The sequence below is a fragment of the Saccharomyces paradoxus genome, chromosome X (assembly GCF_002079055.1).
Source record: "Saccharomyces paradoxus chromosome X, complete sequence".
Classification (NCBI taxonomy): Eukaryota; Fungi; Ascomycota; class Saccharomycetes; order Saccharomycetales; family Saccharomycetaceae; genus Saccharomyces; species Saccharomyces paradoxus.
Window position 1 is genome coordinate 504,695 of NC_047496.1, and position 22,451 is coordinate 527,145.

General features: G+C 39.3%; 11 protein-coding genes and 2 non-coding genes across 13 annotated transcripts; 8 read left to right on the plus strand and 5 right to left on the minus strand.

Annotated features, from left to right (window-relative positions):
- Positions 1-1,718: 1,718 nt before the first annotated feature.
- VPS55 (Vps55p) lies at positions 1,719-2,141 on the minus strand (the record flags this gene model as incomplete). Its single annotated transcript, XM_033911415.1, has 1 exon — positions 1,719-2,141. The coding sequence occupies one exon, from the start codon at positions 2,139-2,141 to the stop codon at positions 1,719-1,721; it is 423 nt and encodes a 140-aa protein (XP_033767306.1).
- A 430-nt stretch (positions 2,142-2,571) lies between these two features.
- SSC1 (Hsp70 family ATPase SSC1) lies at positions 2,572-4,527 on the minus strand (the record flags this gene model as incomplete). The annotated part of the gene is made up of 1 exon (XM_033911416.1): positions 2,572-4,527. One exon carries the CDS (start codon positions 4,525-4,527, stop codon positions 2,572-2,574), a length of 1,956 nt encoding a protein of 651 aa, XP_033767307.1.
- Positions 4,528-4,969: 442 nt separating this feature from the next.
- On the plus strand, positions 4,970-6,784 carry TAH11 (Tah11p; the record flags this gene model as incomplete). The annotated part of the gene is made up of 1 exon (XM_033911417.1): positions 4,970-6,784. The coding sequence occupies one exon, from the start codon at positions 4,970-4,972 to the stop codon at positions 6,782-6,784; it is 1,815 nt and encodes a 604-aa protein (XP_033767308.1).
- A 130-nt stretch (positions 6,785-6,914) lies between these two features.
- On the minus strand, positions 6,915-6,996 carry SPAR_Jtrna19S. Its single transcript has one exon. It is a non-coding gene; the product is annotated as a tRNA-Ser (tRNA).
- A 977-nt stretch (positions 6,997-7,973) lies between these two features.
- ANB1 (translation elongation factor eIF-5A) lies at positions 7,974-8,447 on the minus strand (the record flags this gene model as incomplete). The annotated part of the gene is made up of 1 exon (XM_033911418.1): positions 7,974-8,447. One exon carries the CDS (start codon positions 8,445-8,447, stop codon positions 7,974-7,976), a length of 474 nt encoding a protein of 157 aa, XP_033767309.1.
- A 916-nt stretch (positions 8,448-9,363) lies between these two features.
- On the plus strand, positions 9,364-9,693 carry CYC1 (cytochrome c; the record flags this gene model as incomplete). Its single annotated transcript, XM_033911419.1, has 1 exon — positions 9,364-9,693. The coding sequence occupies one exon, from the start codon at positions 9,364-9,366 to the stop codon at positions 9,691-9,693; it is 330 nt and encodes a 109-aa protein (XP_033767310.1).
- A 213-nt stretch (positions 9,694-9,906) lies between these two features.
- On the minus strand, positions 9,907-11,496 carry UTR1 (NADH/NAD(+) kinase; the record flags this gene model as incomplete). Its single annotated transcript, XM_033911420.1, has 1 exon — positions 9,907-11,496. One exon carries the CDS (start codon positions 11,494-11,496, stop codon positions 9,907-9,909), a length of 1,590 nt encoding a protein of 529 aa, XP_033767311.1.
- Positions 11,497-11,721: 225 nt separating this feature from the next.
- On the plus strand, positions 11,722-12,429 carry ISY1 (Isy1p; the record flags this gene model as incomplete). Its single annotated transcript, XM_033911421.1, has 1 exon — positions 11,722-12,429. The coding sequence occupies one exon, from the start codon at positions 11,722-11,724 to the stop codon at positions 12,427-12,429; it is 708 nt and encodes a 235-aa protein (XP_033767312.1).
- A 456-nt stretch (positions 12,430-12,885) lies between these two features.
- On the plus strand, positions 12,886-14,391 carry OSM1 (fumarate reductase; the record flags this gene model as incomplete). Its single annotated transcript, XM_033911422.1, has 1 exon — positions 12,886-14,391. One exon carries the CDS (start codon positions 12,886-12,888, stop codon positions 14,389-14,391), a length of 1,506 nt encoding a protein of 501 aa, XP_033767313.1.
- A 435-nt stretch (positions 14,392-14,826) lies between these two features.
- SPAR_Jtrna20G lies at positions 14,827-14,897 on the plus strand. Its single transcript has one exon. It is a non-coding gene; the product is annotated as a tRNA-Gly (tRNA).
- A 173-nt stretch (positions 14,898-15,070) lies between these two features.
- Positions 15,071-16,768, plus strand: RAD7 (UV-damaged DNA-binding protein RAD7; the record flags this gene model as incomplete). The annotated part of the gene is made up of 1 exon (XM_033911423.1): positions 15,071-16,768. One exon carries the CDS (start codon positions 15,071-15,073, stop codon positions 16,766-16,768), a length of 1,698 nt encoding a protein of 565 aa, XP_033767314.1.
- Positions 16,769-17,032: 264 nt separating this feature from the next.
- BFA1 (Bfa1p) lies at positions 17,033-18,760 on the plus strand (the record flags this gene model as incomplete). Its single annotated transcript, XM_033911424.1, has 1 exon — positions 17,033-18,760. The coding sequence occupies one exon, from the start codon at positions 17,033-17,035 to the stop codon at positions 18,758-18,760; it is 1,728 nt and encodes a 575-aa protein (XP_033767315.1).
- Positions 18,761-19,057: 297 nt separating this feature from the next.
- On the plus strand, positions 19,058-20,557 carry KCH1 (Kch1p; the record flags this gene model as incomplete). The annotated part of the gene is made up of 1 exon (XM_033911425.1): positions 19,058-20,557. One exon carries the CDS (start codon positions 19,058-19,060, stop codon positions 20,555-20,557), a length of 1,500 nt encoding a protein of 499 aa, XP_033767316.1.
- Between the last annotated feature and the right edge of the window lie 1,894 nt (positions 20,558-22,451).

Sequence of the window (22,451 nt, forward strand, 5' to 3'; positions counted from 1 at the left end):
AGAAACAGTCATCCAATCTAATGGAAGCTGAAATGCAAGGATTGATAATGTAATAGGATAATGAATGACAACATATAAAAAGAAAGAAGATAAAATAATAACACTATGTAGAACTATCGATTCCCTTTTGTGGATTCCTAGATCCTCGAGGAGAACTTCTAGTATATTCTATATACCTAATATTATAGCCTTTAGTAACAATGGAATCCCAACAATTATCTAATTACCCACATAATTCTCAATATTACTATTATATTATCCTATAGAATTATCAATTCCCTTTTGTGGATTCCTATATCCTCGAGGAGAACTTCTAGTGTATTCTGTGTATATAATATTATGGCCTTTACCAACAATAGAATCCCAACAATCATCTCAAAGCTCATTCATTTCTCAATGTTTTGCATACGTTGGTGAAATGCCACAAAGTATCATCAGAAAAAAAGATTTAAATTATCGTTCAATTTAATAAGCTGAAGCGAAAGGATTGATAATTTAAGAGGTCACTTTCCTTCAGTAGCGCAGTTGTATAACTTACCATGTGCTGCAAATGCGGTTCTGCCTTTTCATCTATGTGTGTTCCAATTACCATGTCGACTACATATTTAAAGGACATGCTTTATGTTATTTCAAGTCACGCTTCGTTAAGCCTATTTTTTGGAAATGGTTATGCATTTGCTGTGTACGACATATTCGTTGACCCCAAATGTTGTAATTCAATGCATTCATCGACGTAGTGTCAAGCAGAATACCAGGGCTCGCTGGTATGGGCTGCCTGTTATGGTACCCTCAGTGTCATTATATTGGATATAATTGTCGTTGCCATTGCAAACCATCCAAAATATCAGCTCCTATTTTTTTTTGTGTCTAATCTACCACTTACCGTGAAACCTCCAGTAATGGAGGCGAGTATAATACTGGTGAAAACGCTAGATATGTACTCAGTTAGTTGGTACGTTGCTAAATACCGTTTGGTCCATTATCCTTATAAGTTAATGAAGCAAAATAAGCAGCCGTGCTGGGCAGTATGCCATAAATTCAGCACACCCTTATTAATTCTAATAAGATTCAGCTATGATTGTCGGTGTCATAATCAACATCACTATTAGCGAGGGTATTTTTCAAAGTGGTTTTTGACAACCATCTTAAGATACGCTCCCATCTTGGCATGTGTTGCCTTATTATTGAGTTCCATACTTTGTAGTCTTTTTGCTTTTTTGTAGAATCAAACACCTTGATGTGGCGCTTATACACATTGCCTTTATACACATCGGTTGGCTACGAGGGCTTTTTTAGTATATCGAGTTGGACTACAAATCCTAGGTCACGTTAAAAAAATTAAAAGGACTGCCTTCCACTGGCGATAAGTCCCAACATTTGCAATCCCATTTCTTTTCCTGAAGCAATTATCGCAGCACTGAATGATTCTAGGAACATTGCATAAACATTTCCCTTCATAGAGCACTTTAAATAGGACTTTAGGGTATGTGGCGATTCAACAGACGCAAATTACCTGTCAATTTTGTTTGAACTCTTGAAATGAAAGGAGGACAGGAAGTATTTTTATGTAATCTATTATATCTAAGTAGTTCTAAGAAAAAAGCAGAAATCTGTTTGAGATTTCCACCTTAAGTAGAGTATCATACTATATAATATCCATGTACCGTTCACACATCTAGTTGACTTGGTTTGTTTGGGGGTGGTGCAGTTGTTATATATTAACCAAAAAGGGAATCATCTTCGTTAAAATCTTTTTTAAAAAACCACTTAAAGATAACAATACTAGAATATATGATAAGACCACCGGTCATGCACATAATACAGCTCAGATGACCGATCAATTGGCAATGGTAGAAAACAACAGGGAGCGCCACACCGCTTGTCACCAGCATTCCTGTTAGGAAGTGAGCCAGGTCTTGGCCTGTGTTCGATGAATCGGACATGAAGTCAGATGTGCGGTATTGATTTCCTGTATTGAAAATTGTGTTTGGTATTGGGGCTAGTAAAAAGATCAAAATATCAAATAGTGGGTAGTAGTTATGGAATAATGCACAGCTTAGAATGACTAAAAGGAACCCCAATGCGAGGAACCCTGATAGAGAAATAATTTTTGTCAATGGTGACACTTTAAAGTCCATCATGACCGTCTGGGATTTTGTATCTTAGTATTCCTTACTTTTAGAATTGGTAGATACGATAGATATTAAACGTGTGCGTGCGATATATGATAGATTCCCCTTTTCTAGTTTTTTCTCTACTCTTTTTTTCCTCGGTTTTCCGTAGTGGTGGAGTGAAAACCACCTAAGAGGCACAACATAACTTTAATGATTTGAGAAGTATAGTTGAGTATGGAACAGGATCAAACTAATTACAAGAGATACATGGTTTTCCCGCTTAATACGAGAAAACAGTACTTATATAAATGATATATGTTTGTGGCGTGTATATTATGTATATAAATGTTCTTAACAAATAAAGGAACAGAAATACTGGTTAGTTATTATTATGTTTTTTGTTGTCATTCTTCTGGTTTAACATTGTAGTAGTAATTTATTAACAGGAGTTTGCTTTTTACTGCTTAGTTTCACCAGATTCGGCATTGTTGCTGTTGTTGTTGTTAGAGTCGTTCTTGTACAATTGCTCAAACAATTTCATCGAGGAAGTTTGCAATTCTTCGGTCTTAGCCTTCAATTCCTCAGCGTTAACTTCTTCACCACCTTGTACTCTAGCAACTAATTCCTTCAAGGTAGTGATTTGATCCCTAACCTTTTGGGCTTCAGCCTTGTCAACCTTACCTTCGAATTCTTTCAAGGAGTTTTCAGTATCGTTAGCCAATTGGTCGGCCTTGTTGGCAGTTTCAATGGCTTGCTTTCTAGCTTCATCTTGAGACTTGAATTTTTCAGCATCGTTAACCATTTGTTCGATTTCGTTTTCAGATAAACCAGAAGAGCCGGCAACAGTGATAGAAGAGTCCTTGTTTGTAGCTTTGTCTCTAGCAGAAACATTGATGATACCATCGGCGTCGATGTCGAAAGTGACTTCGATTTGTGGTACACCCTTTGGAGCAGGTGGGATACCAGCTAAAGTGAAGTTACCAATCAATTTGTTGTCTCTAACCAATTCTCTTTCACCTTGGAAAACTCTGATTTCAACAGAAGTTTGACCGGCGGCGGCGGTGGAGAAGATTTGAGATTTCTTTGTTGGAATAGTAGTATTTCTTGGAATCAATCTTGTGAAAACACCACCCAAAGTTTCAATACCTAGAGACAATGGGGTAACATCCAATAGCAGGACATCGGTAACCTCACCAGACAAAACAGCACCTTGCACAGCAGCACCAATGGCAACAGCTTCATCTGGGTTGACAGCCTTGGATGGGTCCTTACCGAACAGAGATTTGACGGTTTCGACAACCTTAGGCATTCTGGACATACCACCGACCAATAAGACCTCAGAGATGTCTGAAGTGGCCAAACCGGCGTCTTTCAAAGCCTTTTTGACTGGGTCGACAGTTCTCTTAACCAATGGAGCGGTCAAAGTCTCGAATTGAGCCCTGGAGAACTTCATGTTGATATGCTTTGGACCGGAGGCGTCAGCAGTGATAAATGGCAGATTAATTTCAGTGGAAACGGTCGAGGATAACTCAATCTTAGCCTTTTCAGCAGCTTCTCTGATTCTTTGGATAGCCATACGATCGTTTTCCAAGTCGATACCAGTTTCGGTCTTGAAACGGGAGACAATTTCTCTCAGCAAATAGATGTCGAAATCTTCACCACCCAAATGGGTGTCACCGTTAGTGGACTTGACTTCGAAGACACCGTTATCAATATCCAAGATGGAGATATCGAAAGTACCACCACCCAAATCGAAAACGGCAACGACTTTAGAGTCAGATTTTTCCAAACCATAAGCCAAGGCAGCAGCAGTTGGTTCATTGACGACACGTAAAACGTTCAAACCAACAATTTGACCTGCGTCCTTGGTAGCTTGTCTTTGAGAGTCGTTGAAATAAGCAGGAACGGTGACAACAGCGTTCTTAACTGGCTTACCCAAGTAGGCCTCAGCAGTCTCCTTCATCTTGTTCAAGACGAACCCACCGATCTGGGCTGGAGAGTAAGTTTGACCTCTAGCTTCCACCCAAGCATCCCCGTTGGAGTGCTTGACAATCTTGTATGGAACTTGTTTGATATCTCTTTGCACCTCGGCGTCTTCAAAACGACGACCGATCAAACGCTTGGTAGCAAATAGGGTATTTTCTGGGTTCACAACGGCTTGACGCTTGGCTGGAATACCGACCAAACGCTCTCCCTCTTTAGTGAACGCCACTACAGAAGGGGTAGTTCTAGAACCTTCGGCGTTCTCAATAATTTTAGGAACCTTACCTTCCATAATAGCCACCGCAGAATTTGTAGTACCTAAATCGATACCAATGACGGAACCTTGAACCTTGGTGGATTGCAAACGTGTGGCAATACGGAAAGAGCTGGACAAGCTAGACTTGTTTAGTATGTTTTTGGCAGCAAGCATCTTGGTGCGTATAATATGAAATTTGTGTAGTCTTAATTATATGAAATGGGTCGTAAATACAAAAGTTGTCACTCTGGCAAAGGTTGGTGAGCAGCAGGGGCGTCGATATGTACAGCAGGCAGAGGAGGACAACAACGTATGCAGTTTTCAAACGTGGAACAAAGAATTCAAGAAGATCCCAGACGTCGAGCCGGCGTTGGATCGTTCGTTTTTATACACCGCACCGTAAGCGGTCGCCGGAAAAAGAGGCAGGGGGCGGTAGAACCGGGCCGAAGACCATGGAAAATCGTACCGTAATGAGTGATAAATAATTATTCAGCGCATCGAAGGCACTAGCTTTAGCACAGTGTATATTGCGATGATGCACAAGAGCTTATAAGACGGATGCTGGTTGAGGCGGTTATGTTATGACAGTGAAGCAAACTACGTGGTATCGTAATATATGAGTGGTGCAGGGAAGTACAGGAAAAAGGAGCCGTTACGCGTGCCTGTGATAGATTTGAATAGAGTTTCAGACGAAGAGCAGCTGTTGCCAGTGGTGAGGGCAGTTTTACTGCAGCATGACACCTTTTTGTTGAAAAATTATGCTAACAAAGCTGTTCTTGATGCGCTGCTGGCGGGGCTTACGATGAAGGACCTGCCTGACACGAGCCAAGGCTTCGATGCGAACTTTACGGGCACATTACCGCTAGAAGATGATGTTTGGCTGGAGCAGTACATATTCGACACTGATCCTCAATTGCACTTCGACCGGAAGTGCGAGAATGATTCACTGTGCTCTATATATAGCAGGCTGTTCAAACTGGGTTTGTTTTTCGCTCAGCTGTGCGTAAAAAGCGTGGTTTCCAGCACAGAATTGCAAGACTGTATCAGTAGTTCTCACTATGCGACCAAACTGACCCGATATTTTAATGACAATGGTAATACACATGATGCTGCGGAAGCGGGTGCTACCGTGCTGCCCACTGGCGACGATTTCGAGTACCTGTTTGAAAGGGACTACGTTACTTTCCTTCCGACAGGCATTTTGACCATCTTCCCCTGTGCCAAGGCTATCAGATACAAGCGATCGACTATGGCGGCCACAGACAATTCTTGGATAAGTATTGATGAGCCCGATTGTCTTCTGTTCCACACGGGGACCTTACTTGCCCGCTGGTCCCAAGGCATGCACACTACCTCGCCACTACAGATAGATCCTCGTGCGAACATTGTTTCGTTGACCATCTGGCCTTCCCTAACTACGCCAATCGGTGGTGGAGGCGAGGGTACGATTGCCAATCAACTGTTAGAGGAACAAATCAAGGCCTTCCCAAAAGTAGCTCAGCATTACTACCCGCGAGAACTTAGTATTCTAAGATTGCAAGATTCAATGAAGTTTTGTAAGGAACTATTCACTGTTTGCGAAACAGTTTTGTCTTTAAATGCTCTCTCCAGATCCACGGGGGTTTCGCCGGAACTCCACGTTTTGTTACCTCAGATGTCCAGCATGATGAAAAGGAAAATAGTGCAGGATGATATTTTGAAGTTGCTGACTATTTGGTCTGACGCATATGTGGTGGAATTGAACTCTAGAGGGGAGCTGACCATGAATCTACCCAAAAAGGACAACTTAACAACGTTGACCAATAAGTCTAGGACTTTGGCCTTCGTGGAAAGGGCAGAGTCGTGGTACCAACAGGTAGTAGCTTCCAAAAATGACATTATCATTGACGTACCCATTTTCAGAATTAATAAAAGAAGATCGAGCAATAATCTCAAAACCATTTCGAGCAGCAAAGTGCAAACGAAAAGTTCCGACACTAATGCACTGAGTAACTCGAGATATTTAGCGAATACGAAGGAAAATTTCATGTACAAAGAAAAGATGCCTGATTCGCAGGCAAACCTTATGGACAGACTGCGTGAAAGAGAGAGAAGATCAGCTGCATTGCTTTCTCAAAGGCAAAGGCGTTACCAGCAGTTTCTAGCAATGAAAATGACTCAGGTATTTGATATTCTCTTTTCGCTGACGTGGGGCCAGCCCTATACGGAAACATATCTAAGCTCCTTAGTCGTGGACAGCTTACAAGATAGTAACAACCCTATCGGTACAAAGGAGGCAAGTGAAATTTTGGCGGGGCTACAAGGCATTTTACCAATGGACATATCTGTTCATCAAGTGGATGGTGGGTTAAAAGTTTATAGGTGGAACAACTTGGACAAAATCAGATTTTCCAAGCTCTTGGAAATTCACAAATCAAAACAACAAGATTGAAGACGTTATTTAGATATAAGGCACAATAAGTATATGTACGGGTAAGAAAAGATTGATTTTGACACGTGCGATGGTAACATAGGTTGATGGTACTGCCTATGCAAATACGAAATATGAAAAATAAAAATAACGACAACTGCAGGACTCGAACCTGCGCGGGCAAAGCCCAAAAGATTTCTAATCTTTCGCCTTAACCACTCGGCCAAGTTGCCTCTAATTCATGCCTTATGTAAGGCAAGATGTAATATATGTGCTAACTTCATTATGTAAGAGGAATATCCCCTGACTAGAGTAGTATTTTGTTGGAAAGAGCGATAAGTAATAGTAACATGAGCCTCTATGGTAACAATTTGAATGCTTTCATCCTATACCAATGTACACCTCGTATACGTTTTGTTGGAATGAAACTTTAACATCATCTATTTAGTAGTATAATATCACCTGCGGTGTAACAAGATGGCATAAATATTGAGAAACAGTCATAGAATTTAATGGAAGCTGAGACGCAAGGATTGATAATGTAATAGGATAATGAATGACAACATATAAAATGGAAGAAAAAATAATAATATTATTGTGTAGAATTATCGACGCCTTTGTGGATTCTTATATCCTCGAGGAGAACTTCTAGTATATTCTGTATACCTACAATTATAGCCTTTACTAACAATGGAATCCCAACCATCATCTAATTATTCACCCCATTCTCAGGTTTCTACTCGAACTCAAGAAGGACTGAGAACGATTTATGTGTAAGATCACATAGAAGTAATGCTTTATGATATCTGGAGTCCTATTATTTAACTTCCCCATAAAAAAAACTCAAAAAGACGCTGTGTAAGTTTTTCTGGCGTATATACATACGTTCCTTCAACTATGTTAAAGAAAAAGGAACTGAAAGAAGGCAACGATAAAGTAATCATTCTCAATACGTAATGAGGGGAAAAATATCCGTCAAAAAAAAAGTTCGACATGTCGTTATAAATGACTATTGTTTCAGACACTAATTAGTAAGAAAACATATAGATAACGATAACGAGGGAAACCTGGGTGGCTGAAACGGAAACAGGTGGTGATGGGATGAATAATTATGATTATGATTATTATAATATTATATAAAATGTATAAATAAGACTTCTAGACCAAAGAAAACATGGCGTTCCTTGTAAGTTTTAGAAATCTAAAATATCTAATCAGATCTTGGAGCTTCCTTGAAGGAGATGGCAGCCTCTTCACCCATGGCAGAGATGATAGTGACCATCAAATCCTTACCTTCATCGAAAGCAGCTTGCATGGTGTCACCTAATTCACCTTCTGGAGCCTTGACATCGTCCTTGGTTTCACCATCCATGGTCATCAAGGACAAGAAACCGTCATCAATATCCAACAATTGGTATTCGCTTCTCTTGACAAATGGAACTTCCAAGTTGTGAGTAGATGGAGACAAATCTTCCAACTTCTTACCAGTGAAGATATCAAGAGTAACCAAATGGACCTTGGCGTGACCATGCTTACCGGTCTTGGAAGTGGACATGTCGACAATCTTACATGGTCTACCCTTGATGACAACGAAACCGTTCTTTCTCAAAGCAGAACATTGCATTGGATAGGTGGCGGAGGCACCAGCGTCAGCATTTTCAAAGGTGTGTTCTTCGTCAGACATGTTTTTGTATATGAGTGAAATATGTGTATGTTTTCTCTTTTGCTAGGCAAGAAGTAGGAATCAGATAAGGGAACTAAAGCATAGAATAAGATTAAAAGAAGAACAAGTTTAAAAGACAAGTTGAAATTGCAAGAAAAAAGTCAATTGAAGTACACTAAACTGAGCTGAATATATCTGAGTTCCGAGAACAATGAGTTCACCAAGAAAACAATGGAATAGGAAACTTTGAACGAAGAAAGGAAAGCAGGAAAGGAAAAAAATTTTTAGGCTCGAGAACAATAGGGCAAGGAAAACAGGCAACGAACGAACAATGGAAAAAACGAAAAAAAAAAAAACACAGAAAAGAATGCAGAACGATGTAAACTGAAAAAAAAGGTGAACAAGGGAAAAAAAAAAAAAGCAAAACAAAAAAATGTGAAAAAAAAAATGAAAATTTTTTTGAAAAAAAAAAAAAGGATCTTCATTTTCGTGAGATACGATATCGTCAAGTATGATACAGGGTAACAATTTTAGCGTATAAATTTTTCACCTGGATCGAAAACCTCCGGGAGAAGATCAAAAGTTTATTCACCGATCTTTCCGGCCAATTTGGCCGGGGTTTACGGACGGTGACAGAAGGCGAAAGCGCCAGCTCATTTGGCGAGCGTTGGTTGGTGGATCAAGCCCACGCGTGGGCAATCCTCGAGCAGATCCGCCAGGCGTGTATATATAGCGTGGATGGCCAGGCGACTTTGGTGCTGACACATATGGGCGTATATATATACGTGCGACAGGACACGAGCATGTAGCATGCATGGGCTCTGTGCGTATATAATATTCTTGTTTTCTTCTTTCTTAGCTATTTTTTTCTTGTTCATTAACATCTCTCCAGCGTAAAGCATTATAATCCTATAGACACACACATACCAAAGTAACAATGACTGAATTCAAGGCCGGTTCCGCTAAGAAAGGTGCTACACTTTTCAAGACTAGATGTCTACAATGCCACACAGTGGAAAAAGGTGGCCCACACAAGGTTGGTCCAAACTTGCACGGTATCTTTGGAAGACACTCTGGTCAAGCTGAAGGGTACTCATATACAGATGCCAACATCAAGAAGAATGTGCTATGGGACGAAAATAACATGTCCGAGTACTTGACTAACCCAAAGAAATATATTCCGGGTACCAAGATGGCCTTTGGCGGATTGAAGAAGGAAAAAGATAGAAACGACCTTATTACCTACTTGAAAAAAGCTTGTGAGTAAACAGACCCTTTTTCCTTTATCCATACCATGTAATTAGTTGTGTCACGCTTACATTCACGCCCTCCCCCCACATCCGCTCTCATCGAAAAGGAAGGAGTTAGACAACTCGAAGTCTAGGTCCCTATTTATTTTTATAGTTATGTTAGTATTAAAAACGTTATTTATTTTTCAGGTTTTCCTTTTTTTTTTTCAAACGCATGTACGCATGGTATGTTAAACTGAGAACCTTGCCTGAGAGGGTTTTGCGACGCTGGAAGGCTTTAATTTGCAAGCTTCGCAGTTTTCACTCTCATCGTCGCTTTCATCGTCACTCCCGTTGTTGTTTTCCTTACTGGCATCAGCTCTCAGTGACTGTTTATCTCTTATCACTTCCAAAGGTTCCGCTTGATTTTTGACTTTGTTTGCCTCATGTGCATACTTTTCTTGATTTTTTTGGGACAGAATATGCGTGAAGGACTTTTGTTGTTCCCTCACGTTCCAGTTCAGCTGTCGACTGATACTGTTAATAAACTCATCAGGTGAGGCTTCCACAGTGGGGAAAGCATATGGGCTAGCGCATATTGTTATGAAATCACCTTTTTGCAGTTCGATTCTATCTTTACCATCAAATGCCGCCCATGCTGGAGCCCTTGACTTCATCGAAACTTTTACTTTTAGGTTTATGCTCTCTGGCAGGATTATAGGCCTAAAACTCAATGCATGTGGACAAATGGGCGTTAATGCAATTGCATTAACGGTTGGGCATACCAATGACCCCCCGGCACTCAAAGAATAGGCCGTAGATCCCGTTGGGGTAGCAGCAATCAGCCCATCAGCCTGCGCAACGGTCATTAATGAGCCGTCACCGTACAATTCTAACATAGACAGGAAAGGACTCGGACCACGATCAATAGTTACTTCGTTCAAAATGTGGTGTGTGCTTAGTTTTTCCACCACGCATATTTTCTTCCCCGTGCTTGGGTCTACTTCAGGGCGGTGTCTACGATAAATGGTGCATTCCAATCTTAACCGTAAATTTGTCTTGATTTTGTGATTCATAATCCGGGGTAAATCTTCCCTGAAGTGTTCAAATTTAAAGTTTGTTAAAAATCCTAGAGATCCTAACGAAAACGACATAACGGGTGGCACGTGCCTTTGAAAAATGGAGCTTACAAAAAGCACAGTACCATCACCACCCAAAGTCACCACTAAATCGAAGAAAACGTCATGTTCCCTGATGAAATCCTTTGTCCAGTACTTGATCCTTGATTCTCTACATTTACTGTCTTCACATAGTTCACCAGCGGCAAATTTTTTGCTATTTTTCAGCTCAGAATCCACATAAACAGTCACACGGGGGAAATGTACCAATACCCATTCCACCAATTCTCTCGTTAAGAAATAAAGTGACACATCATTGAGTTTCGTAACAATCATTAAATTTTCCACATCGAGCTCCACCTTGGTGTTGGAAATGTCTTTGCTCAACATTCTTACACCATACGCCGTGGAGGCATACTGGAAATGTGTATTGCTACTCTTGGAACTTCCTCTCGTGCCATTAATGCTTGTACCACCGCCACTACCCACATTGCCGTTCGCGAGGGGTGAATCCTTGTTCAACAGGGAGTTTCTGCGCGAGCAGCTTTCACTTGATATCTTCCTCAACATCTCTTTAGCATTATCGATATCCTGTGTCCTGTCAATTTGCTCATTGTTCATCATGGCTTTTTTCATCAAGTTACTATTGTTATGGTGATCGTTTCGACCATCCTCCTCAGCTACCCATTTATCAACGCCATTATTCATGTCATTCTCCTTCATCTCAAGAGCCTTTACTCTATTCTCTTGGCGGGTCTATTGTTCATATTTTTGGCTTACGATCACGATGTCAATAATCATTTTCCCTATTATACCTTTTTTTTTTCGTTATCTTTGCGTAGTGCGGTGAAATAGTTTCAGAAAACATAAAAGAGCAAATAAAAGTGTCACACTGAAATACTGAAAAGTAGCAAACCACATCAGTTATCAGGAGCGTGTGGATTCAAAATGAGTAGAAATGTAGATAAGGCTAACTCGGTCCTCGTACGATTTCAAGAGCAGCAGGCAGAGTCCGCAAGTGGATATAAAGATTATTCACGTTACAAGAGGCCCAAGAACGTGTCCAAGGTAAAATCTATAAAAGAGGCCAATGAATGGAAACGACAGGTAAGCAAGGAGATAAAACAAAAAAGTACAAGAATATATGATCCTTCTTTGAATGAAGTGCAGATTACCGAACTTAACGACGAACTGAATAATCTTTTTAAAGAATGGAAGAGATGGCAGTGGCACATTGACCATACACTTATGGAAAAAAGAACCAAGAGAAAAACATTAGAGGACAGTCATGTGCTAGCAAATTCGGGGAAGCTGATAAATGGTAAGAGATATTTCGGAAGAGCCCTGGAATTGCCCGAAGTGCAAGAATGGCTCAAACAGTCTCAAAAGCAAAATGATGTGAATTCCGTAAATATCAAGCGCATACCGAAGAACAAAAACGATTTTTATTACCACGGTAAAGTCACAGCCGTTCTAACCGAATTTGAGACCAACTGGACACCCATTTTGAAAGCACATTATAATGTGCCTGTGAATGAGAATGGAGAAGAAAGGGCATGGCAGACACAAGAAATTCATGTACCAACGTTGGCTGATATGGAGCATTGGTTAGTGCAGAGAAGAAAGAAGAAACTGATGGAGGAACTTAACCTCTAACTGTGGAGGATTCTTGAGAGCAAGCATCACCTTAAAGACCGTCACAATTATCATTATTTTATATGCAGCTGAAATGTATACAAGGCGTTAAGTGGTGATCCAGGCTCAATTTTTTTTGACTTAAGCTATATCATCTCGTTCATTATTGAGCGTATTTCTTTCATAGTATTAGTTTGCAAAGGCAAGAACTCCTTCTCATGGATAAGTAGACTATAAAGATTAAATAACGTACACTAATAAAAATGCATATCATACACTCAAGCCTTCTTTTATAGTCCATACAGGTTTATATGCCAGTGTTTTCTCGTTGTCTCTTTACGAGCTACTTGAGAAAAAAAGTATTAGCGAGAAAATCCTCAGCTTAGAAATCCAGATTTAAAGCAAACCCGCCTAAAAGGGAAAGATTTATAGTAGGGCATACCTTAATAATTCTATATCGTCCCGAGGCCAAGGAAAATGATTAGGTCTGTCAGAAGGGTTTTCATTTACGTATCAATATTCGTATTGATAATAGTTTTGAAAAGAATATTAAGTGGCACAGATCAAATGTCAATGAAACAGCCGGTGGTAGTCATAGGCTCTGGGCTAGCAGGCCTAACCACGAGCAATCGTCTGATTAGCAAATACAAAATCCCCGTGGTGCTTTTGGATAAGGCCACTTCTATCGGTGGAAACTCTATAAAGGCCTCTAGTGGTATTAATGGTGCTCACACAGACACTCAACAAAATTTAAAGGTAATGGACACTCCTGAATTGTTTTTGAAGGATACTCTGCATTCTGCAAAGGACAAAGGAGTTCCATCACTAATGGACAAGTTGACTAAGGAATCCAAGAGTGCTATCAAGTGGTTGCAAACAGAATTCGACTTGAAACTAGACCTCCTTGCGCAATTGGGCGGTCACTCTGTTCCAAGGACCCATAGATCTTCTGGCAAATTACCACCAGGATTTGAAATTGTGCAAGCACTATCGAAAAGGCTAAAGGATATTTACTCCAAAGATTCTAATCTTGTGCAGATTATGCTAAACAGTAAAGTAGTCGATATTGAGCTGGATAATCATGGTCATGTTACTGGTGTAGTGTATTTGGACGAAAACGGAAGCCGCCAAATCCTGAAATCACACCACGTCGTGTTTTGTTCAGGTGGATTCGGTTACTCTAAGGAAATGCTGAGAGAGTACTCACCAGATTTAGTCCACTTGCCGACTACTAATGGCAAGCAGACGACGGGGGATGGACAAAAGATTCTTTCAAAGTTAGGTGCTGAATTGATTGATATGGATCAAGTGCAGGTACACCCGACTGGCTTTATAGATCCAAATGACCGTGAAAATAACTGGAAGTTTTTGGCTGCAGAAGCATTGAGAGGTTTAGGTGGCATCTTATTGCATCCCATCACCGGACGAAGATTTACAAATGAATTGAGCACCAGAGATGCAGTGACTATGGAAATACAGTCCAAGTGCCCAAAAAATGATAATAGAGCTCTTTTGATAATGAGCGACAAAGTCTACGAGAACTATACAAACAATATGAATTTTTACATGTCCAAAAACTTGATCAAGAAATTGTCAATTAACGACTTGATCCAACAGTATGACCTACAAACTACAGCTTCTGAACTAGTTAATGAACTGAAGAGTTATTCCGATGTTAACACTAGGGACACGTTTGATAGGCCATTGATTATCAATGCCTTTGATAACGATATTTCGACTGAAGCAGCTCTTTATGTTGGTGAGATTACACCAGTTGTTCATTTCACCATGGGCGGTGTAAAGATTAATGAGAACTCTCAGGTATTGAAGAAAAATTCGGAAAGCGTTCTATCCAATGGCATATTTGCTGCTGGTGAAGTTTCAGGTGGCGTTCATGGAGCCAACAGATTGGGAGGATCTAGTTTGTTAGAGTGTGTCGTCTTCGGCAAAACAGCTGCGGACAACATAGCAAAATTGTACTGAGAATTTATAGGTAGATAGAAGAATTTTTTTCAGCGTCCTTTGCATTTGGATAATTAATGCGATAGGATCAGATGGTTTTGCTCCCTTCAGCAACGTACGAAGTTTTTTTCTGCGGAGTTTCGTGAAATGAAGAATTCGTCTTGCTGGCAAAGGTTATAGTATTAGGTGTGCAAAATGTACCAGAAGTTCTCCTCGAGGATCTTGGAATCCACAAAAGGGAATCGATTATTCTACACAATAATTTTATCTTCAGGTTAAAGCGTTACCATCCTTATCATATTAGATTATTAATACTTGCGATCCAACTTCTATCAAATTGGATGACAGTTCCTCATACCTTATGTGATCTTGTACATTGGGTGATGTTATCATAATGGTAATGTTAATAATGGTATATATGATTTGTTTAAAGATTGATCATCCAACAAATAATTGGCGCAAGTGGTTTAGTGGTAAAATCCAACGTTGCCATCGTTGGGCCCCCGGTTCGATTCCGGGCTTGCGCATTTATTTTTTTCTTCATACTTCATTTTTCGGAAAAGAGAGATGTTGTTAATTAAGGAAGCAAAAGTACTATATAGGATTGAACCGAACTTAGTGAACCAAGCCAAGCAGTCCCAAAATAGCCCTGAAGTGTCTGTATAGGGGTCCATATTTAGAAATCACGAGTTAGTAAAAAATGTATCGCAGTAGAAACAGACCAAAAAGAGGTGGCGAAAATGAAGTTAAGGGACCAAATTCTGCATTGACTCAATTCTTGAGAGAAGAAGGGATCAGTGCTGAAAATATCAAACAAAAATGGTACCAACGACAGTCCAAGAAGCATGAGGATGCAACGGATGAAAAAAAAGGTAATTCGGAGGACGATGGCTTAACAGCGCAGGTATCTCCAGTAGTTGAAGAAGAAGAAATTGATGACATTGGAACAGGCAGTGGCACCGACACAGAAACAGCCCAGGTCTCTTATGATGCTAGGATGAAATTAGTACCTGCCGATAGTGATGAAGAAGAATATGAAACTAGCCGCGTGTCTGACACACCAGTCAGTTTAAGTACGGCTAATAACCGGGAATCATTGGCTAAAAAAAGGCAGAATACTGCAAAGATTATCCAAAGTCGTCGTAGAAGGCGTAAAAGAGCCGCTGATCTGTTGGACAGACGCGTCAATAAAGTATCTAGCTTACAAAGTCTTTGTATTACGAAAATTAGTGAAAATATCTCCAAGTGGCAAAAAGAGGCCGATGAATCATCGAAGTTGGTGTTTAACAAATTGAGAGATGTCCTTGGTGGTGTATCGACTGCTAACTTGAATAATTTGGCAAAAGCATTATCGAAGAATAGAGCCCTGAATGATCATACTCTGCAACTTTTCTTGAAGACAGATCTAACAAAGTTAACTTTCAGTGACTGTTCTAAAGTTTCATTTGATGGCTACAAAACGCTGGCCATTTTTTCACCACATCTCACCGAATTATCCTTACAAATGTGTGGGCAACTAAACAATGAATCATTACTTTACATTGCTGAAAAGTTACCGAAGTTGAAATCACTAAATTTGGATGGACCATTTCTGATCAACGAGGACACGTGGGAAAAGTTCTTTACAATTATGAAAGATAGATTAGAAGAGTTCCATATTTCTAATACGCACCGCTTCACTGATAAATCATTCTCCAATTTATTAATCAATTGCGGTTCTACCTTAGTTTCTTTAGGGTTATCCAGACTAGATTCCGTGTCAAACTACGCTTTACTACCGCAGTATCTAGTCAACGATAACTTTCACTGTCTCTGTATTGAATACCCATTCAATGAAGAAGATGTTAACGATGAAATTATCATAAATCTGCTAGGCCAAATTGGGCGCACGTTACGTAAATTGGTTTTGAATGGCTGTATTGATTTGACAGATTCAATGATAATCAATGGCCTAACTGCATTCACGCCCGAGAAATGTCCATTGGAGGTATTGAGCTTGGAAGAATCAGATCAAATAACTACAGATTCACTGGCGTACTTTTTCAGCAAAGTAGAACTAAATAATCTAATGGAATGCAGCTTTAGGAGGTGTTTACAATTGGGTGATATGGCAATCATAGAGCTATTACTTAACGGAGCAAAAGATAGTCTGAGAAGCCTAAGTCTCAATTCCTTAAAAGAGCTAACTACGGAAGCATTTGTGGCACTTGCCTGTCCTAATTTGACATATTTAGATCTTGGTTTTGTGCGCTGTGTGGATGACTCGGTGATTCAAATGTTGGGTGAGCAAAATCCGAATTTAACTGTAATTGATGTTTTCGGAGATAATTTGGTCACTGAAAAGGCCACAACGAGGCCTGGACTTACATTGATAGGGAGGCAAAGTGACAGTATATAAGAAAATAGAACCATATAAGACGGGCACTACGCAGAGAAGGAAAACTCAACAGCTGTTTTCTTCCTATTTTCCCGGAATCTTTTAATGTAGCCATTGTTTTCTATTGACGGGGTTTTATGGCATCTCGCGAATAATAAACAAATAATAATGACAAAAAAAAATGTAAACTCATATGTTTAGGTACATAAAAGAAAAAAATCAGCGAGGAAGGGTAGAAAGAAAAACGTTCGGAAGCTTTTCTAATAGCGGGGACTTTTGTAAGCCATGTCAATCAGGCCTCTCACGCTAACGGGTTTAGAGGAGCCGGAAACCTCTTTCGAAGAACTGAATACAACGCTACCTCGATTTCAATCCCATGAAACATTGACATTAGAAAAAAATGCGCCACCATTGGGTACATCAACTTATATACCGACTCCGTCCTCAGTAGGTACGTCTGACACTGGCACGGTTTTTTCTAACAGTGCTGGTGCGTTCTGGTCTAATAAGCAAGCTGACGATGATCAAGATATGGAAGTAGACCAGGATGATGAGTTTTTAAACGACTTCCAGGAATTTCAAAACAAAAAGGATGATTTTGACGATGCTATTAAAACGAATTTTCATTTGAGAAACAGGTGTGGGACTGCTTCTTTCAAGAACGATGTTTTCGCAGAAGAGTTTGATAGAAAACTGAGTTTTGAAGATAGACCAAGGCTGAAGCAACCTAGATCAATGATGGAGTTGAAACCAAAAAGAAAACTATCGAATAGCGTAACTTCAAGAAACTTAAGGACCAGTAATTCTGTAAGGTTTAAGAAATCTATGCCAAACCTAGCTTTAGTCAATCCAGCGATTAGAGAAGAAGAAGACGATGAGGAGCACGACAGAGATGAACAGCGAATATTTGGCTACAAAAATGATGATCATACGCAAGACACAATTCTGGCGAAATTCAGTTCTGATGATGAAGGTGACTTTCTAACAGGATTTGAAGGGCTGAAGGGTGAAGCAATTGATGAAACGATTTCTTCGAACGATAAAAGGAGCGCCGAGCAACCCCCTTTCTTACAAAAAAAGTCCTCCTCATCTTTGCCATTAAAGATATCGCCTGCACAATATGATATAGTAAAACACGACGAATTATTAACTCCGGGTCTTCATAGGCGACAACGAGAATGGAATACCCAGCAGGAACTGGACTCTTTTAGAGAAAAACGGCCAATAAGACACTATTTCAATCAAAATGTTCAACTCAACGGCCCAGCTAAAATTAAAACCATAAAACAGCAAATTGATCATAATACTCCAATGAAGAAGGGTTCCATGATATATAACCCGAAGACTATGAAGTGGGAAGGAAATGAAAATGTTTTGAACAAATTTAGCGATGTGGATACAGCGAACAAGAAGGCTCTGTTGATAAAAAACAAGCTGCAACGAGACGCTGATTTTAAGAAGCAAAAATACTCTGATCTACAGCATTCAAGAGCTACTTCGAGGAATCAAAAGGTCGTTGGGAACATGATTCTGGACGAACAAAACTTAAGATGGGTTAGCTTTTCAGAGGAAGAACCAGACCCTTTTGCAGGCATTCCTGAGATAAACTTACCACCGGTTGGCAAAACCATGAAAAAACGCAGCTCCTCACCATTTTTGCGTTCTCAAAGCCAAGTTAACCCACCATTTCCTTCAAATGACAATATTGGCGGTTATCAAAGTACGGCCGCTCAAGCAAGACTCCGTAAATACCATTCAATGAGAACACTTAACAGTACAACAAATGGTCCAGAACTAAATTCCACTTTCCATTTGAGTTCAAGGGCATTAGAAAAATTTTACCACGAGGAGAACAGGTGGTGCAAAAAATTGGCCCCATGGTTTATACCGCAAGATGAGACCATTATCAGTGTTGATGAAGAAACTATCATGGATGAAAGTACAGTTAGTAGTAAGAGAAAATCCTACATGTACGAAATTAGGAACATGGTAATTAATTCAACAAAAGATTAGCCCTTTTGTCCTCTTATGACTGTTCTTTTACCGTTATCTTGAATACATTTATCTTGCATTCCAAAATTAGAATTTTAAATCGTGTCAACTTTTTGGCCGCATTTCGCGCTTGATAGAAAAAGAAATGTTGCAGAAAATTCGAATAGATGTTTCATATGAAACTAGACCATCAGGGACACACCAGCATTCCTGAAAGAAGAGCACTTGGTGATTAATAAAACGGATCTTTATGAATTGTTTAGCGAACACTCCGAACATTTCATGATTACTTAAACCAGTGGGAACAGAAAATCGAAAATGTTTAACCATGATTGGAAGTACTCCATTAATTCTAAGACTTTCGCTGACCTAAACATTGAATTATTCCGAAACCACAAGTTTAAAACTGTTTTAAATTATCTAATAGGTGTAGTTGGGTGGAATGGATTGAAAGTGGCTCTTTTTGTTTCTGACGTTTACACATGTATTAAATTATTGGCATTCAACTCCTGGTCAAATAACATCATCAAGCCATACTTATCTTTCAAAATATCCAAATGGTTGTTTAGTGGCTGTATTTTAGCATCCATTGTACTATTGATATGGGAGGCTATAGCAGGGATGAGGATTTACAGAACGGGAAATATCTCATTGACTTATGTCAACAATTTTTCCAGAAACCTAAATTCAGTGCTCAATTATTCCAAGTTTTGTGTTTATAATATGATCGAACGAAAAGGTTTTCGACAAAAAATGACTTTTTTTACTTTTTTCCAACTAAAAGATTGTATCAGGTTAATTTTCACGGATACTCCAAGGCAAGTTATCAATGGTCTTACACTATGGTCAGTTCTCGTGACAGTGAATAAAAACGAGGATCTAGGCGACCTGGAATCATTTACTGGCTTAATCAACAAAATAAAGAACATTGGTCAGACTAATCATGAAGAAGCAGTGATATTGTCGCTCATGCTGTTTTCGTTCATCATTTGGGCTTTATTTGTTTTCAAGTTCTTGCTTGCTATCGTTTGCTCGATTTTTGTCTATTATAAAATAATCAATGACCAGCAATACAGCGGGTTGCGTGAATATATTTGTGTTACCGTCAGCGAGAATGTTGATGAACTTGTTGAAAGACAAAGGAAAAAGGAAAATGATAACACAATTTATAAGACAGGCCTACTCGAATCCCAGACTTTTGATGACTTTAAAGAAGTTGAAAATACAGTCGAGTCGTCTTTTAATGATACATCATACACCTCTAATAACGATTCTACGATTGAACTAATAGAGAGAAGGCCTGAATGTATAAGTCAAGATGCATGTGGGCCTATTTCCACAATGAAAAAAACAGAAACAATGGAATCGTTTGTCGATAATTCCAATCCACAATATGCCACTAGATTTTCTGCAATTTTAGACTCACCATATATCAATAGCTACAATGGCAATAATATAGAGAAAACAAAAACGCAAAAAAGAAGCGTTGTAGATACTCCGAAGTATGAGGATTTGTCTTCCTCTGGAAATTTTAACCAAATACCCTTTACTACTAGGTTATTAAAATCTACAACTTCTACGGAATTTCGTCAGCCATTAGATTCAATACCAAATACGAGTAACAACCTCCAAAAATTGAATAGTAACAGTAGTAGACCTAGACCACCTCGCTTACAGACAAGCGGTTTGATGAATTTGAACGCTGCTTCAAATGATAATGAAAGGATTTATACTCCAATGAAGGCGTACTTCAGGGAAGCTGATCTTCCGAGGAAAGGTTTGCTAGAAGATGAAGATCGTGCATTCTTTTATACTTAATAGGCAGGCAAAAACCCTTTGCATATTTCATAAAATTAGATAGACGTAATAAGAAATAGTTGTCAGCATGTTTCTGACAAAATAATACATCTTTTGTAAAACTATTTTCATATATTAGAATTAGTGCCCGTTTCTAACGCAAACAATGCAGCCCATATAAAAGTCTCTTTCAAAACTCTTTTGACGGTCTGGTTGAAGAAGAGTTCGGAATGGAGCGAGAATGAATTTACGGTGCGTGAGTTTTTAGAATGGAGTTTGCTCATTTAATTTGAGAATTGGGTGAATAATTAGATAATTGTTGGGATTCCATTGTTACTAAAGGCTATAATATTAAGTATATAGAATATACTAGAAGTTCTCCTCGAGGATATAGGAATCCACAAAAGGGAATCGATAGTTTTTATATAGTGTTATTACCTTATCTTCTTTCCTTTTATACGTTGTCATTCATTATCCTATTACATTATCAATCCTTGCATTTCAGCTTCCATTAGATTGGATGACTGTTTCTCAATCTTTATGCCATTCTCTTGCACCGCATGTTACGATATAATGCTAAATATGTTGGAATGAAATTCTAATATCATCTATTTAATAGTATATTATAATATGCGGTGCAAGAGGATGACATAAAGATTGAGAAACAGTCATCCAATCTAATGGAAGCTGAAATGCAAGGATTGATAATGTAATAGGATAATGAATAACAACATATAAAAAGAAAGAAGATAAAATAATAACACTATGTAGAACTATCGATTCCCTTTTGTGGATTCCTATATCCTGGAGGAGAACTTCTAGTATATTCTATATACCTAATATTATAGCCTTTAGTAACAATGGAATCCCAACAATTATCTAATTACCCACACAATTCTCATGGTAGCGCCTGTGCTTCGGTTACTTCTAAGGAAGTCCACACAAATCAAGATCCGTTAGACGTTTCAGCTTCCAAAATTCAAGAATATGATAAGGCTTCCACTAAGGCTAACTCTCAACAGACAACAACACCTGCTTCATCAGCTGTTCCAGAGAACCCCCATCATGCCTCTCCTCAAACTGCTCAGTCACATTCACCACAGAATGGGCCGTACCCACAGCAGTGCATGATGACCCAAAACCAAGCCAATCCATCTGGTTGGTCATTTTACGGACACCCATCTATGATTCCGTATACACCTTATCAAATGTCGCCTATGTACTTTCCACCTGGGCCACAATCACAGTTTCCGCAGTATCCACCATCAGTTGGAACGCCTCTGAGCACCCCATCACCTGAGTCAGGTAATACATTTACTGATTCATCTTCAGCGGACTCTGATATGACATCCACTAAAAAATATGTCAGACCACCACCAATGTTAACCTCACCTAATGACTTTCTAAATTGGGTTAAAACATACATCAAATTTTTACAAAACTCGAATCTCGGTGATATTATTCCGACAGTAAACGGAAAACCCGTACGTCAGATCACTGATGATGAACTCACCTTCTTGTATAACACTTTTCAAATATTTGCTCCCTCTCAATTCCTACCTACCTGGGTCAAAGACATCCTATCTGTTGATTATACGGATATCATGAAAATTCTTTCCAAAAGTATTGAAAAAACGCAATCTGATACCCAAGAGGCAAATGACATTGTGACCCTGGCAAATTTGCAATATAATGGCAGTACACCTGCAGATGCATTTGAAACAAAAGTCACAAACATTATCGACAGACTAAATAATAATGGCATTCATATCAATAACAAGGTCGCATGCCAATTAATTATGAGAGGTCTATCTGGCGAATATAAATTTTTACGCTACACACGTCATCGACATCTAAATATGACAGTTGCTGAACTGTTCTTAGATATCCATGCTATTTATGAAGAACAACAGGG